General features: G+C 43.3%; 1 protein-coding gene across 2 annotated transcripts in view; it reads right to left on the bottom strand.

Annotated features, from left to right (window-relative positions):
- EIF2AK4 (eukaryotic translation initiation factor 2 alpha kinase 4) overlaps positions 1-16,654 on the bottom strand; it is a 97,344-nt gene that overhangs the window by 72,139 nt on the left and 8,551 nt on the right. Inside the window, exons 2-6 of one of the 2 annotated variants that reach the window (XM_037502197.2) lie at positions 13,638-13,754; positions 10,952-11,064; positions 6,231-6,333; positions 2,529-2,681; positions 600-680 (exon numbers count right to left, since the gene is read on the bottom strand). In XM_037502197.2, coding sequence (XP_037358094.1) covers positions 600-680; positions 2,529-2,681; positions 6,231-6,333; positions 10,952-11,064; positions 13,638-13,652 — 465 coding nt within the window. In that variant the 5' untranslated portion in view covers positions 13,653-13,754. The remainder of the gene's footprint in view (positions 1-599; positions 681-2,528; positions 2,682-6,230; positions 6,334-10,951; positions 11,065-13,637; positions 13,755-16,654) is intronic. The other variant, XM_037502196.2, reaches the window with a different exon arrangement.

Here is a 16,654-nt window from a genome sequence, read left to right as displayed (position 1 = left end):
GCCATGAATATGAAGAAGAGAAAGAATGAAATTTTCTCTGGATTTTTCCAAACATGTGTAACTGGCTTTATTTTAAGATTTATTTTAGGGGCTCCCTGGTGGTGCAAGGGGTTAAGACGCAGCACTATGAAGCTATTGGCAGGCACTGCAGCATGAGTTCGATCCCCGGCCAGGGAGCTACACACATGGTGCAGCAGACCTCTCCTGTCTCGACTGCTGCTCCCCTCAGCAGTGTATTTCAGTAGATCTGCCTGTTCTGCTCCTCACTCTGTCTGTGGTAAATCTTCTAACCCACCGCCCCGGCCCCTCTAGTCTATACCCCAGCTCTTGTATGCATAAATAAATAAATCTTAAAAAAAAAGATATATTTTAATTTATGGCATTATAATATAACTGTTTTGATTGAACTTAGGAAAAATAGAGGAAAAAGGGCTTCATTCTTTTTCACATCTGATTTTTAAACCTACTCTGCTGAATCCTTCCATCACTGAATGACACCGTAGGCAGTCCACATGGTTTCCATTCATTCTTTAGTGTGAACAAATAGTTTTACTTAAGCTATTTTAGTAGAATACAGTAGTTTAGAATTGATCGAGTACCTGCTTAGCCATTTCTTTCCTTTTTTTCTCTTCTTTTATTTCTTCTTTCCTCCGCTGAATCTCATGAAGGATTTCACGTTGCTGTAATCATATCACCACCAAATGTCAATCTTAGAAAACCCACACAACATATAAATTCTGAAATCACATAAATCTTCTGAATTTCAGTAATTCAAAAACCCTCCTTTCCTAAGGGGCCTGAACATATAGAAACTTAATTCAGGCTGTAGTTATTTTGCTTTTATTAGAGCTCTTCTGTACTAGGCATTCCCATTTCAATAGGTTTCAGGACTATGTGGGGAGGGGCATTTACTCCCCACTCTTCATGCTCCTCCATGGAGGCAACAGGGTTGGCTTCTCAAGTCTCCCCACACTTGACATGCCCCTCCTCTTTGAAATCTGCTTATCTGCAGAGACTGGGCACTTGTGCCTGCTCTTCCCAACAGTGTGGGCCCTACTTGGTAGAGGTGGACTGAGCTGTCCTCAGTGCCTGCACCTGGCTGGTGAGGGACAGCTATTGCCCCCACACACTACTGATCTTCAGCTGCATTATTCAACTGACTTTCTCAGCGTTTTGATCTCCATCCCCATGACTCGGGTATCTATTGCTCAAATGGATTTCAATATAGGTAGGGAAAAATATTGTTTTATAAAAGTCTCCTTTTAAAATTCATGGTTGTAAATATCAAAAACCATTAAATCTCACCAAAAATGTAACAGCAATAGTACAAAATTAAAAAAAGAATTACAGCAGTATATCAAACTAAGATTGTTAGCTAAATATTCACTATCTTCTAATAAAAATGTGCCTTTCTAAAATTAATGGTAGTAAGGAACTTCAAACTCTAAAGGACAAGTAATTAAGAGATTAGCAGTAACAAAACAAGTGATACCCACAAGGAGACAATGTCAATATAAGCACAGATAAAGAACATGAAGCAGGGGGAAAAAAAAAAGCAGGAAAAACAAAGCCCTAGAAGTATCTGTAAGAAATAGTAGTATCCATAAATAAATTAAAAAAGTACCCCCCAGTTCTTGTATGCATAAATAAATAAAAAAATAAAAAGTACCCCAGTTCTTACATGCATAAATTAAAAAAGAAATAGGATCTATAAGAAAACAAGAAAGGGATAAAAATAAACAAAGAGACATTCCTGGATAGGAGATCTGAACAAGGTTAAGAGGACAATTCTTCCTATACGAAAATATAAGTTCAGTGTAATTTCATTTAAAACCCAGAGGGTTTATTTTTCTTGTTTTGACTTTTGAGAAAGCAATCCTACAGATCTGTAAGAATAAATGGTTAAGAATGAGGGAAAAAATATCAAAGAATTACAGAAGATGAACAGATGGGGTAGGTAGGGCACAGCTTAACTTTTCAGATATTATAATGAGTCAGAGTGTGGTAGAGACTCAAGAACAAACTGATGAATTGAACAAAATAAATGATTCACCAACAGAATTTAGTCTATATAAGGAGTTAAAATATACTTTATAGGAAGTATTACAAATCAAGAGTGATAATAAATGTGTTAGGAAAACGGGAAAAAATAAAATTACACCTTGTTTCATAACTCACACCAAAATAAGTACTAGATAACTTGATGGAAAGACTAAATGAAGAAAAAGAAAAAGACTAAGTTAAAAATCAAGACAGGCATTCAGATATGTAGACTGTCTTTAATTAAAAGATTTAAAAAATAACAGAAGTATCTATCATCTTTATGCAAATAGATGAAAGATAAAACAAAAGGTAAGTGTGTATATCTGAAATTTACATAATGTTATAAACCAGTATTACCTCAATAAAAATGTACAAAATAATTTCACATGCTTTACAAAAAAACAAAAAGGTAAGTGTAGACAGTCACAACCACAGGAGCTTGCAGTTCCCCTGGGCTGGCTGCTGGTGGCGACAAAGGGTCTCACCTCCTGCTCCTCCTTCTGCTTGGCCTCCAGCAACCGCCTCTGCTCCTCCTGAGCCCGCCTTTCCAGCATTTCTTCATGAAAAGACTTGGGAGGGGGCTTGTTATGCTCGCTGAGAAATAACTGCACGTGGTAAGCCAGTTCAAATATCATCACCTAAACACGGAAAGGAAAATCAACCACACATGGCCACCTAGTGGGAAGACATGACCCCAAGGAGAGGCTACAGAAAAACATGCAGGCAATGAGAGCTCCACTTACAATGGTGATAACTCATTGCAATATGACACATTCTAAATTAGGTACATGATGCAATCACAGCAGGGAAGGGCTTTTACAGGGCTTATCTCGCTGTGCTGCTATCAGGACAAAACACTATCTAGATAATAAAAACTTCACTTGTCTTCTGCAGTGCTATTCAATTTACTGGCATTTTCTGCATAATGAATCCAATAGAATACTTTTCTCTACAAATAAATCTGATAAAATATTTAAGATTGCATAAAAGGAAAAACTATTTTCTCAACAACATCAACAAAAAATCTGCCTACATAATGACAGTAGAGCAGAGAATAATCAATGCTAACATCAGAGATTTTATCTGTCCACACAGCATACTGGAAATATTCTACTGGGGTACGAAGATGAACACCTAAAAGTCTCATTATCTCCCTGCTAGTAATGGGCCAGTAGGAGGCTGGACAATACTTAGAAAGCCTTTTGTTTCCACTTAAGGAAGCATTCTCAGACAGTTGCACAAAGAGAAAAGTTCCCCTTCCTGTGGCCTCCCTGGTGGCGCAAGGGTTGAAGACACAGGGCTATCAAGCTATCACCAGTCACTGCAGCACTGTGACTGTGTAGCACTGTGTGCTGGGAGTTCGCGCCCCAGAGAGCCAGGGAGCTGACCCAGAGCAGCAGACCTCTCCTGTCTCGCCCGCTGCTCCCCTCTGCAGTGTGTTTCAGTGGATCCACCTATTCTGCTCCCCCCTCTCTTTGGTGAATCTTCTCACACCTCACCACCCCCCCCACATCTCTGACCTATACCCCAGTTCTTGTATGCATAAATAAATAAATCTTAAAAAAAAAAAAGAAAATGCTGGGAAAGGGGCCACCCTAGTGGCGCAAGGGGTTAAGCATCAGTACTATGAAGCAATCTGCAGCTATTGCAGTACGAGTTCAATCCCCGGCCAGGTAGGTGAATCACATGGCACAGCAGACCTCTCCTGTCTTACCCACTGCTTCCCTCAGCTGTGTATTTCAGTCAGTCGACCTGTTCTGCATCCCACCCTGTCTCTGGTGAATCCTCTCACCCACCCCCCACCTCTGGCCTGTACCTCAGTTCTTGTATGCATAAATAAACACATCTTTTATTTTTTTAAAGATTTTTTATTTATGTATACAAGAACTGGGGTACAGGCCAGAGATGCGGGGGTGGGTGGGTGAAAGAATTCACCAGAGACAGAGCAGGGAGCAGAACAGGCAGACAGACCGAAGACACTGCTGAGGGGAATAGTGGGTGAGGCAGGAGAGGTCTGCCACATCATGTGGGTTTCTCCCTGGTCGGCTGGGAATCGAACCCATGCTGCAGAGGCCGCTGACAGCCTTACAGTGTGGTGCTCAACCCACTGCGCCACCGGGGAAGCCAATAAATAAATCTTTTAAAAAGAAAAAGAAAAAGCTTCTGCATAGCAAAGGAAACCATCAATAAAACAAAAAAGCAATCTACCAGATGGGAGAACTTATTTGCAAATCATATAAGGGTTTAATATCCAAACTAATATCCAAGAGTTAATAAAAAACTCATACAACTCAACAACAACAACAACAACAACAAACCAATCACACCTGATTAAAAAAGGATTTGAATAGACACTTCTCCAAAGAAGACATACAGATGACCAACAGGTATATGAAAACATGCACAACATCATTAATCATCAGGGAAATGCAAATCACAACCACCATGAGATGTCACCTCACACATGTTAGAATGACAATCACCGAAAAGACATGAAATAACAAATATTGATGAGGGTGTGGAGAACCCTTGCACACTGTTGGGGATTTAAATTGGTGCAGTAGGGCCTCCCCTGGAGGCACGGCGGTTGAACACTGGGCTGTGAAGCTGCCTGCAGCCTCTGCAGCACCGGTTCAATCCCCGGCCAATGGCGAGGGTCCCACATGGCGTGACAGACCTCTCCTGCTGCGCCCGCTGCTCCCCTCAGCAGTGTATTTCGTCAGTCTACCTGTTCTGGCTCTGGCTCTGGTGAATTCTCTCACCCTCCAACACTTCTGACTGTACCCAGTGCTTGTATAAATAAATAAATAAATAAATCTTAAAAAAATAAAATAAATTGGTGCAGTCACCACAGAAAACAATAGAGTTTCTTCAAAAGCTTAAAAATAGAACTACACACACTCCAGCAACTCCACTTCTGGGAATATATTCAGAGAAAACAAAATCACTAACTTGGAAGGATAAATGCACGCCCATGTTTCCCGCAGCATTATTTACAAGACACAGAAACAACCAATGTTCAGGGAACACGTAGCAATACTCTACGCTAAGAAATTATCTAGTCTTCCTTCCTGACAAAGTTCTGCCACCTAAGGAACACCCTTAAGGAGACCCTGATGTGCAGAGGATTAAGAAACAGTACTGGGCCTCCCTGGCGGTGCAGCAGGTTGAGCGCCGCGCTGTGAAGCTCTCTGCAGCCTCTGCAGCGCTAGTTCAATCCCACCTGGCGGGCGAGAATCCCAAAGGGTGCCACAGACCTCTCCTGTCTCGCCTGCTGCTCCCCTCAGCAGTGTCTTCGGTCTGTCTGCCTGTTCTGCTCCCTGCTCTGTTTCTGGTGAATTCTCTCACCCTCCCACGCTTCTGACCTGTACCCCAGGTACAGGTACCCCAGATTTTAAATAAAATCTTTATTTAAAAAAAAAAAAGTATGAGTCCTGAACTGAGTATGAAAGTTCAGGTATAGCAGGGATGCTGAAGCAGAGCATGTGGATAATTACTGAGAAGGCAAACAATTCGTTCTGATATGGATTTGGTCAGAAATCACTTGTCTGCACACATTTGCCAATATCAAAGTTCAAGCCAAGATCAGGTGATGATACTCAGGCCTAAAGGGTACAAAATGTACATCCAGGTTCACAAAGACTACTTTCTTTTTTTTTTTTTTTTTAGATTTATTTATGCATGCATACAAGAGCTGGGGTACAGGCCAGAGATGCAGGAGGTAAGAGGATTCACCAGAGACAGAGTGGGGAACAGAACAGAACAGGCAGACTGACTGAAATATACTGCTGAGGGGAGTAGCGGACAAGACAGGAAAGGTCTGCTGCACCATGTGGGTAGCTCCCTGGCCGGTGGGGGATCGAACTCGTGCTGCAGAGGCTGCGGACAGCTTCAGAGTGTAGTGCTTAATCCCTTGTGCCACCAGGGAGGCCCCACACAAAGACTACTTTCAATAAAAATTCTTAAGCATCAACAGTACCACCTACACATGTTCTAAAATTTTTCATTTATAAATAAACATACACAAAAAGCAATGTTATCCTTTGTAGATATCAGTAAGAAAAGATTCTAGTTAAAACTGAACTTGAGGTTCAAACACCTTTAAGACAAAAGGTAGGAAAGCAAACACTGGTAAACGTGATGAGACTTTTACCCTCCTCTTCCAATTCCAGTGTAACAAAGCTTACCTCTCCACAATGTTTTTTGGCCACTTCTTCTAGGCGAGATTTTAACAAATTAACACTTTCATTTGACAGACCTTTGGCATTCTTCAACTCTATTTCAGGGACTCTGGGGGAAAAAAAGCAAGAAGGAATTACCACAAAAAGGATAGCTTTTGTATTACTACTTGATAAGATCCAAGCACTGGGTCTGGGAATTCCTTGCAGGTTCATTTGTGAGTTTCTGTATACTCCCAGCAAAATCTGCCTTAATCAAGAAAAGATCTCAGAGATACCCGAGTCACTCTGCCTGACACAGCGCTGGTTACCCTGGGCTGGCCAGGGGTCACTGTGGACTGTCAGGCACCCATTCCCCAGGCAAGTCGACTTAGGCACGATCACAGTATCTCCTCAACATCTCTGTGTCTGATTTCAGCTTTACAATCAAAATTGAAATTTCCACCCCAACAAAAAAAAAAATCACTCCACAGACCTCCCTGGTGGGACAGGGGTTAAAGACATAGCACTACCAAGCTATCACCAGCCACTGCAGCACGAGTTTGATCACCAGTCAGGGAGCTGACCCACATGGCGCAGCAGACCTCTCCTGTCTCACTCACTGCTCCTCTCAGCAGTATATCTCTATAAAACTGCCTGTTCTGCTCCCCACTCTCTGGTGAATCCTTTCATATCCCGTACCTCTGGCTTATACCCCAATTCTTGTATGCATAAATAAATAAATCTTTTTAAAAAAAAAATCACTCCAGTTCTGTGTGTGACTCCATCCTAGCCACTTGGCCACATACCTCCTTTATGAAAATGCTGAGCTTGGCTTGCAGCCCACTATCAGCTAACCCACAGTGACAGCTCTCCCACACTAGTCCAAGTGTTTGGGTGTTCATGTGCTCCAGCACTAAGCAGGACAGCATCACCAGGCAAGATGGGACCACAGAGAGCCAACTAGTATTCCCACAACATACTGAGTCTCAGTCATTCATTCTGATTGTAGATGAGACAGAAATGCATGCTCACTTGTGTATAGATGAATCGTGCACACTGCAAATTCTGCCTATTCTGAGGATGCCCAAGTCCATACTTTTCTTCAGCCCTACAGAGTACAATTAAGAGTCAACACATCCTGGGCCTCCCCGGTGGCACAGCGGTTGAGCGCTGGGTTGCGAAGCTGCCCGCGGCCTCTGCAGCGCCGGTTCCATCCCCGGCTGCTCCCCGGCCACCGGAGGAGGGTCCCACATGGTGCGCAGACCTCTCCTGCCGCCCGCTGCTCCCCTCAGCAGTGTACTTCGGTCCTTCTGCCTGCTCTGCTCCCCGCTCTGGCTCTGGTGAATTCTCTCACCCTCCCGCGCTTCTGACTGTACCCAGTGCTTGTATAAACCAACCAAACAAACAAATAAATAAATAAAACATGCCTCTGTTAAAAAAAAAAATTAAAAAAAAAAAAGAGTCAACACATCCTACCCAAGGAAAGTACACCTCTAACCCCAGGATTTCCTTTTATTCCCAATCCACAAATACCCAGTAACAACTCACTGACATTATGCAGGTTTTATTTAATTTTACTGATTATTCATTACTTCCTAGCAAGCGTTTCTGAGTATTCTACCTTATGGTATTCTACCTTACCAGAGCCTTTGCTATTCACCTATATATGTGTTCTCACAATGTTTCAGAGTCACAGGTTGCTACAGTCATTATCATCTTGGATAGATGGAAATCTAAGAGAAAGATGTTTATACATACAAGAAAAAGAAAGAAATGCCATACAGTCCTGGGTCCACAGATGGTTCATCTAATCCCAGATCCTCTCCCTTGCCTTAGATCAAGGACTATTATGTAGAAAAGGAAAGTGTCACCATATCACATCATTTCAATGGGTAGATAGGTTTCCCCATAATTACATAATTACTTTTAAGAAATTAAGTAGTCCTAGTATTAACACATGGTGAAAATTCATCTACAATTCTAACTAAACTTTATTTTTTTTAAAGATTTATTTATTTATGCATACAAGAACTGGGGTTCAGGCCAGAGGTGTGGGGTGAGAGGATTCACCAGAGACAGAGTAGGGAACAGAACAGGCAGATTGACTGAAATACACTCCTGAGGGGAGCAGCGGGCAAGATGGGAGAGGTTTGCACCGCCATGTGGGTAGCTCCCAGACTGGGGATCAAACTCATGCTGCAGTGGCTGCAGATAGCTTCACAGGTTGCATCCCAAACCCTTGTGCTACCAGGGAGACCCTCTAATTAAACTTTAGGTGTTTTCTTTTTTTTTTTTTTTTAATAGAGGCATGTTTTATTTATTTATTTGTTTGTTTTGTTTATACATGCACTGGGTACAGTCAGAAGCACGGGAGGGTGAGAGAATTCACCAGAGCCAGAGCGGGGGGCAGAGCAGGCAGAAGGACCGAAGTACACTGCTGAGGGGAGCAGCGGGCGGCAGGAGAGGTCTGTGCGCCATGTGGGACCCTCCTCCGGTGGCCGGGGAGCAGCCGGGGATCGAACCGGCGCCGCAGAGGCCGCGGGCTGCTTCGCAACCCAGCGCTCAACCGCTGCGCCACCGGGGAGGCCCTCTAATTAAACTTTAAAGAAATCTTCCAGTGTTCTCTTTATGCCCTTGCTACATGATTCATAATTTTATGTAGCTGATATTATAATTTTTACTTTTTAGCTTTTTATAAGCATTTCCATATTGTTTCTTAAAAAATCATTTCATAATACTTTTACCAGGTGGACAAAGGTTTACCTTCATAATCTTCTAGGGTAGTAGTTCTGAACCAGAGCTGACTGTCCCCCCCATGGGACATCTGTCAATGTCAAAAGGGCATGGAAGCTCCAAACCCCTCCCCACACTCCTCACTATGCATCTCTTGCATTCTTTGTTCTCTAAGCTGCATCCTTTACAATAAACTGATAATGGTAAATAAAGTGCCTTTGTGAGTTCTGTGAATTGCTCTAGCAAATAATCAAACCTGAGGGGTTACGGAAATCCATGACTTGATAGCCAGTCAATCAAAATTATGAGACTTGGGCCTTCCTGGTGGCACAAGGGGGTAAGATACAACCTATTAAGCTATCTGAAGCCACTGCAGCATGAGTTCGAGCACCAGCCAGGGAGCTACTCACATGGAGCAGCAGACTTCTCTTGTCTTGCCCACTGCTCCCCTCAGCAGTGTATTTCAGTCAATCTTCCTGTTCTGTTCCCCACCCTGTCTCTTGTGAATCCTCTCACCCCCCCACCTCTGGCCTGTACCCCAGTTCTTGTATGCATAAATAAATCTTAAAAAGTATGAGAGTTGCGGGCCTCCCCGGTGGCGCAGCGGTTGAGCGCTGGGTTGTGAAGCTGCCCGCAGCCTCTGCAGTACCGGTTCGATCCCCGGCTGCTCCCCGGCCACCGGAGGAGGATCCCGCATGGCGCGCAGACCTCTCCTGCCGCCCGCTGCTCCCCTCAGCAGTGTACCTCGGTCCTTCTGCCTGCTCTGCTCCCCGCTCTGGCTCTGGTAAATTCTCTCACCCTCCCGCGCTTCTGACTGTACCCAGTGCTTGTATGTATAAATAAATAAATAAAGATGGAATTTCAAAATACTTTAAAAAAAAATAAAAGTATGAGAGTTGCAAATGGCATCTGAGGTCTTACTTGCAAGGTGTTTGCAAAAACTATGGATAGTTATTAGTCTTAGAATTGAATTGTTGGACACTCCATGTCAGGAAATAGAAAACCTAGAGAAACATTGTCTTATTTTTCTTTCATGAATTTAATTACTCTTTAATTAATTCATGAATTAACTTTCACAGAGCTACTAGATCTACTCTAGGCACAATGTTGGGAGCAAAAAAATAAGGTTATTAACTTCAAGAAGCTCATCTTGGCCTATCTATTTTCATCTCTTCCATTTATCCTTAGCATAACAAATTTCCTAAATTTGCCACCCACTGGGTAAGGCAGTGCTTCCATTTATTTGTCACTTTCCTCCCTTGGTTCTCTGCACAATAAACTCAAACACAAAAATCATTCAGGCCAATCTGCTCTTCATGTGGAATATCTGAGGGAATGATTACAAGGAATATACAGAGTACCTCAAAAAAAGAATACTAGCATCCTGAATGTTAACACTTCTGCTCTACCAGTCATTCCTAATCAGAGGAGCTTGGAAACGTGGAGTTTGCTGATTGTCTAACTAAAGAACACACCCGAGCATTAGTGGGCCAAGGACATTAAATGCCCTGCGTGGCCAGGGACAGCCCAGCACAGTGAAGAGATGTGGGCAGAGCCCCAGAAGTGGGTGCCTCTAACTCCTCCATTACTGTAGGTATTAACAGTCCGATTAGGTCCAGGTGTAACTCTAAGTCCTATTGCCAACCATACTTTAAGTAAGCAAAAGCTTTCATAGTCACCGTGCCTTTATCCTTTCCTTCTAGATGGTTCCTCTTCCTAGTTTATGAAGAATTAAACAAAAAAAAGTTAACACGTTAGAGGAATCAAATAATCAGCCCCAGAACAAATATTAGTTTCTGTAGTGACTACTCTATAAACATTAGCAGACTTAACTATGAGATAGGTTTTATGACAAAGTCTGTTGCTGATGTAGTTTTGATGAAATACATATATTAGGAATTAAATTTTAAATGGAATGGGGGCAGGAAGGGAAAAATAACCATTCATTCAACTTATTTCTGTGTTGTAAATTAGAGAACTGAAATTATATCAAAGCTATTTATAAATGTACTCACACATCTGGATAGGTTGGTGGGCACTTAACCCTCAAATCCACTTTCACATATACTTCTTCACCAGTCAGGCCCTGAGGGTACAGAACTAAATTGATTTCGGGGGGCTCTTTGACCTAAAAGAGAAAAAGAAGTTTTTTTTTTCCAGACAGCCAGTCATGAACACTTAAGAGAACAATCATCTTAGTTCAAAAGTTATACTTTTGGGCCTCCCCTGGTGGCGCAATGGTTGAGTGCTGGGTTGCGAGGCTGCCTGCAGCCTCTGCAGTGCCAGTTTGTTCCCAGCCACCCGCGAGGGTCCCACAAAAAACAAAAAACAAAAAACAAAACAAAAAACGAAAGTTATACTTTTAAAATATTACATTTACGTTTAATTATATTTTATATAGGCATTTGGTCACATTTTCCCAAAACATGGTTTAAAAACAAAACCAGCACCAGAGAGAATACATTTTCTTTTTCAAAGCCATCTAAGGAGTGAACCAAAATGTTTCACTTAATTCCAATTCATTCAAATGTTAGTGAATGCCCATAATGTACAGGTGTTGTTCTAGAAGCTGGGAACACACGGGTAAATTGAGACAGATATGGACCCAAAATTTCAAGGAACTTCTGGTCTGGTGGGGAAAATAAATGATAATGTATAAGTACAAGTCTAGAAAGTGTTGCTGAAGAGATGATGTGATGCCCTTGAAGGGTGACAGAATGGGGCACTCCAACTAGCTGATAGAGACTCGAAGACAAATGAACATTTTCTAACAGTGATGAGTGCTGTAAAGAAAATAAAGCAGTCATGGAACTCAGTGGTGGGGGAAGAGAAGATATTCAGGCACATGGATCAGAAAAGGCCTCTCCAGTAGGGGATATTTCCACCTGAGATCTGAATACTGAGGCAATAACGAGCAAAAATTCTGACCTGGTGAAATCTGAAATTGTGTGTACTTTCACCCAACCTCTTTTCACAAAATAACTATGCTATATATTTTCTTAAACTTAATTACATATACACTTTTCCCCCAAATATTTGCAGCACTTTACATGATCTCTATCTCATAAAAAAGGGGAGGCTGAGGGACAACACATTTACTCATTTGATCCAGGAACTTGATCGACTTTGCAAGGAAGGAGCCATCTCCATTTATAGATAAAGCATCTCAGGATCAGACAGTTTTAGTTTTAGCTTCTTGCCCAAAAACAGAGTGACAAGGCTGGAGGTCAAAACCAGCTCTGACTCCCAAACCTGTCTTTTTCATCAGCCATTCCCCTGTTAGTGCCAAATCTGAATTGCTGTGAGTAATTAAGCCTTGACTGTCTTGGAGAATCCAGGTAGTCAGGTCAAAAAGAGAAATGTGATTATTTCACATTCCACAGATAAGAGAAAGCAGAAAAATTCTTTTAAGGGCAGCAATGTACTTAGCAATAATAAACTCTATCAGAAATGAGAACATGAACCTTACATATGGTAACCTGAACCATATAATTATATAATAAATGTTAATAACTGCATCATTAACTATGTGTGCAAAATATGTAAGCTCAGTTTTAATATGACTTTATAATAATCCTCAATAAAATCTGCGGTAAGGCTTCAGGAAAGCATTCTGTGAGCATGGTCCTGGGTTAAGTTAAACAGCCCATGACACAGGAGGCCTGTCATCAGTTTATTTACCCATCACCTGGTCACCCTCACATATAAAGTGAGGACTGCCAGGCATTGTTAGTACACACAGGTGAGAAAACAGATCTGATTCCAGCTGTCAGAGAACTTCTGGTCTGGTGGGGAAAAGTATGATAATGTATAAGTACAAGTCTAGAAAGTGTTGCTGAAGAGATGATGTGATGCCCTTGAAGGGTGACAGAATGGGACACTCCAAAATATGCCACTTTGGCCTAAGAATCATGTTGAGTTATGGCACTTGAAAAACAGTAATGCCAGAAGGGCCCTGTGACCCCCTCTTTTCTTCCTGAAAGCTGGATTTAAAACTCTTCCATGAAAGATGGCCTCCCTCTTCTACTAGGTGAAAAACATTCTTATGTTTTCACAGTCACAGGGAGCTGAGACCGAGAGTTTCTGTACAAATAGAACTTGTTAAAATAACTGTTCTCGGGCCTCCCTGGTGGCGCAGCGGTTGAGCGCTGGGTTGTGAAGCTGCCCACAGCCTCTGCAGCGCCGGTTCAATCCCCGGCCACCAGGTGAGGGTCCCACATGGCGCGCAGACCTCTCCTGCCGTACCTGCTGCTCCCCTCAGCAGTGTACTTTGTCAGTCTGCCTGCTCTGCTCTCCCCTCTGGCTCTGGTGAATTCTCTCACCCTCCCGTGCTTCTGACTGTACCCAGTGCTTGTATAAATAAATAAATAAATCTTTAAAAAAAATAAAATAACTTTCTCTTCCTTTTGTCTTTCCACATACTTGAACTGCTTTTCCACAACTGCTTTCTTAGTTCAACCTACCATACAAAGTCTAGGTGCGGGCTCCTTTGGCTTTCCAGTTTCATATGGGGGTTCCTACGTACATGTGAAAATCCATATGCTTCTCTCCGGTTAGTCTGTCTCAATCCATTAGCTTCTCAGATCCAGCCTGCAACCCTAAGAGGGTGGGGTAAAGTTCTGCCTCCCCTACAATCTACGGAGACAATGACCTGTGTGGGTGTGAGGGAACACACTTGGGTCTGGTCATCAGGGAACCTACCTGAGGATGTACCATTTAGGTCGAGACAAGCCACAGCCCAAGCAAGGGAAGAGCATGTAAAGAGACTCCAAGTGTGTAAGAGCCTGGTATATTCCAAAAACCGAAAGGCCAGTGTGTCTGGAACACAGGAAGGAAGAGGGAGACCAGGTAAAGCAGATGTGGTGGGAATGGCGAAGAGTAAGAGCAGAAGTCAAATGCTATTTTAATAATTCAGCCTGCGTTGGTGGCAAGAGTCAGAGAAAGTGGATTTGAGATAAAGCCGGTAGATGGGACCTCCCTAGAGGAAAATAGAAGGAAAATGTCCTGTCATAGATACTCCTTGAGGTTGAGTAAGATGAGGACAAAAAGCATTGATAAAGTTAATGTTTTATCAGGACCCACAATATGGAGCCTGCCTCAGTAAATCAGCCCACCTTTTCAAGAAATGCCTCAGTCTCAAGGAAGTCTAACATGTACCAATCGCAATCAGCAATAGTTAGCTTACCCTACCCTGGAAAACAGGACCTGCTAGCCTTCTAAGGACATTCCTGGTCTCCCAGCCAGGCATGCTGTCTGCACACTGTCCCTTTTAGCATTCTGTGAAACTCTCTTGCCTAAAATCCCTGTGAAACAGTGGTCTACTGGCTGTGAGGCATCCATGGGTTGTTTTGCCCTGAACAAACTTCATCAAACACCTTACTAAGTTGTCTTAGTTTTGTTATATGACAGCATTCTTGCTGAGGTAACATGGGGACTTCAGGTAACTCAGGCAAGTGCAGGCCATGTGGGCACTGAATGCAGAATCCAGTGTGCTGAGGAGCAAATGCTAGGGGAGAGGAGGACACGCCAAGTCCAGATAAAGCCTTCCCGGAGGTGGGGGTTTGAGCATTAATGGGGATAGAGACAAAATTAGGATCTGAAGCAGCAAACCTTCGGTGGTGGTGGTGGTGGTGAGAGGTCATGTATCCAGGGGATGTGAAATCCAGGGAGAAATTTCGAAGAAGGGAGACACTGTAGCAGGGAATCCCCAAGGAGGGGTGGACGTTCCAAGTCCCCTTACCTGCCCTAAGGAAAGTGGAGCGGGGCAGGAAGGTGAAGCTACAAAAGACTGAGAGAAGGACTGAGAGAGGAGAGAAGACCTGGCCAAGGAGAACCAGAGAGATATGGAGAAGGAAGACCCAGAGGAGGCACATGGAATAAGCTGAACTTGCTTCTCGGCCTTGGACTTTTACTAGGGACTTGGGGGACATGGAAGGAGACACAAGAAACAGAGACCTGTGGGGAGGTTGACAATGACAGCCTTTATCTTGATTTTGCTTTTGTTCCTTCTGCGCCAGATATGCTGGGCCCTTTCTGCCCCTTTCCTATGGGTCCCTGCCAGAAGGTACCTTGGACTTGTGGCAAGCTTTTGGGCCCCAAGGGTCCCACTTTAGCCCAATCCTGTATAACTGGGCATGTACCCACAAAAGTATGGGCAATTCTGGTGCTTGATTAAGAAATTTCTTTCCCTTCTCTTTTTGTATCAGGGTGGTCCCCAGGAAAAGGGGAAGTTCCAGGTTCCCTGCCCCACCCAAGGGAGGGTGGAGCTGAGCAGGGAGGAGAAGCTACAGAGGAGACTGAGGAAGGAAGGAAGCAGGATGGAGAGCCAGAAGGAGATCTGGAGGAGACATGTGTGGCACAGACATGTGAAGAGACTGCGCTTGCCTTTTGGTCATGGACTGGGTGACACAGATGTGGGTGAGACACCCATGGGGAGGATAACCATGGCAGCTTTTATCTTGGTTTTGATGTTGCTCTTTTCCTCCCAGACATGTCTGGTTGTTTCTGACCCTTTTCTGTGGGTCCCCACTGGAAGATGGGCCAGGCTTTCGAGCCTTGCTCTGGGCCAATCCTGCTTGGGTGGACTTTTACCCACAAGGGGATGGGTAACTTTGAGTGTTTGATTTGAAAACTATATTCTTTGTCTTTTCTGTATTGTTTACTAATTGTATTAAAGTTCCTTTCCTTTAAAGTCTTATATGTTTTGTGTTGAAGAAGCAGATGGCAGAACCTATTTAGAACAGGCAGGTTGGGGGCTCTGGGTGCCCCTCTCCCTGCCCTGTAACATTCTCTCTATCACACACTAATTATGTTAAAGTTCTTCTCCATTGAAGAGCTTATGCACTAGAGTATGTTTTGTCTTGATGCAGGGGAAGGGAGAACCTCTCCCGGGGTACCCCTCCTCCTAACCCTAACAACACACAGCATGTGAGCATATTGACAAGAATGTTATAAAAAAGCAAGAAAGAGACAAATTGGACTTTGATAGCGGAGTGGATCTTCTTCCAAAGTCTTAAAAAACAGGCAGAAGGGGGCCTCCCCGGTGGCACAGGAGTTAATGTCTCAGTACTATCAAGCTATCAAGCTATCAAGCTATCGCCAGCATGAGTTCGACCCTGGCCAGGGAGCTACCCACATGGCGCAGCAGACCTCTCCTGTCTTGCCCACTGCTCCCCTCTGCAGTGCATTTCAGTAGATCCGCCTGTTCTGCTCCCCACTCTGTCTCTGGCGAATCCTGTCACCTCCCCCACTTCTGGCCTACACCCAGATCTTGTATGCATAAATAAATTAAATTAAATTAAAAAATATAGACAAAGGCCCAAAATGGAACCACTTGTGCTAAGACACACATCATCAAGCCAAGATTTACCCTAACTCTCAACCTGATAGGAATATCACCTAAGCCAGTCTGGAATCTCCTAGTCTACATTAGCAAGGTAATCTGCCTGATAAGACCGGCTTGTCCCTCAAGGCCAAGGGAAGGTGGCCCAGCCTGAAATAATCCACTTTCTTCCTTAACTTCTTTCCTGTTTTTAAGTCTTCCATTTTATATAGCCCTTTCAGAGCTCTTCCTCTTACTGCTTGATTCAAGAATTGTTTAATAAGGCAATTTACTCCTAAGTTTTCGTGGATGATTTTTTTTTTTTTTTAACAAGAGAAACAAAAGTACTTTAAAGGAAAAAGCTGGTGGATTGAAGGTTCCTCTGAAGAGTCTCATG

The sequence above is a fragment of the Talpa occidentalis genome, unplaced genomic scaffold, assembly GCF_014898055.3.
Source record: "Talpa occidentalis isolate TD23 unplaced genomic scaffold, MPIMG_talOcc4v2.1 talOcc4.11, whole genome shotgun sequence".
Classification (NCBI taxonomy): domain Eukaryota; kingdom Metazoa; phylum Chordata; class Mammalia; order Eulipotyphla; family Talpidae; genus Talpa; species Talpa occidentalis.
The sequence above is the reverse complement of the archived record's forward strand: the minus strand, read 5'-3'. Positions and strand labels throughout refer to the sequence as shown.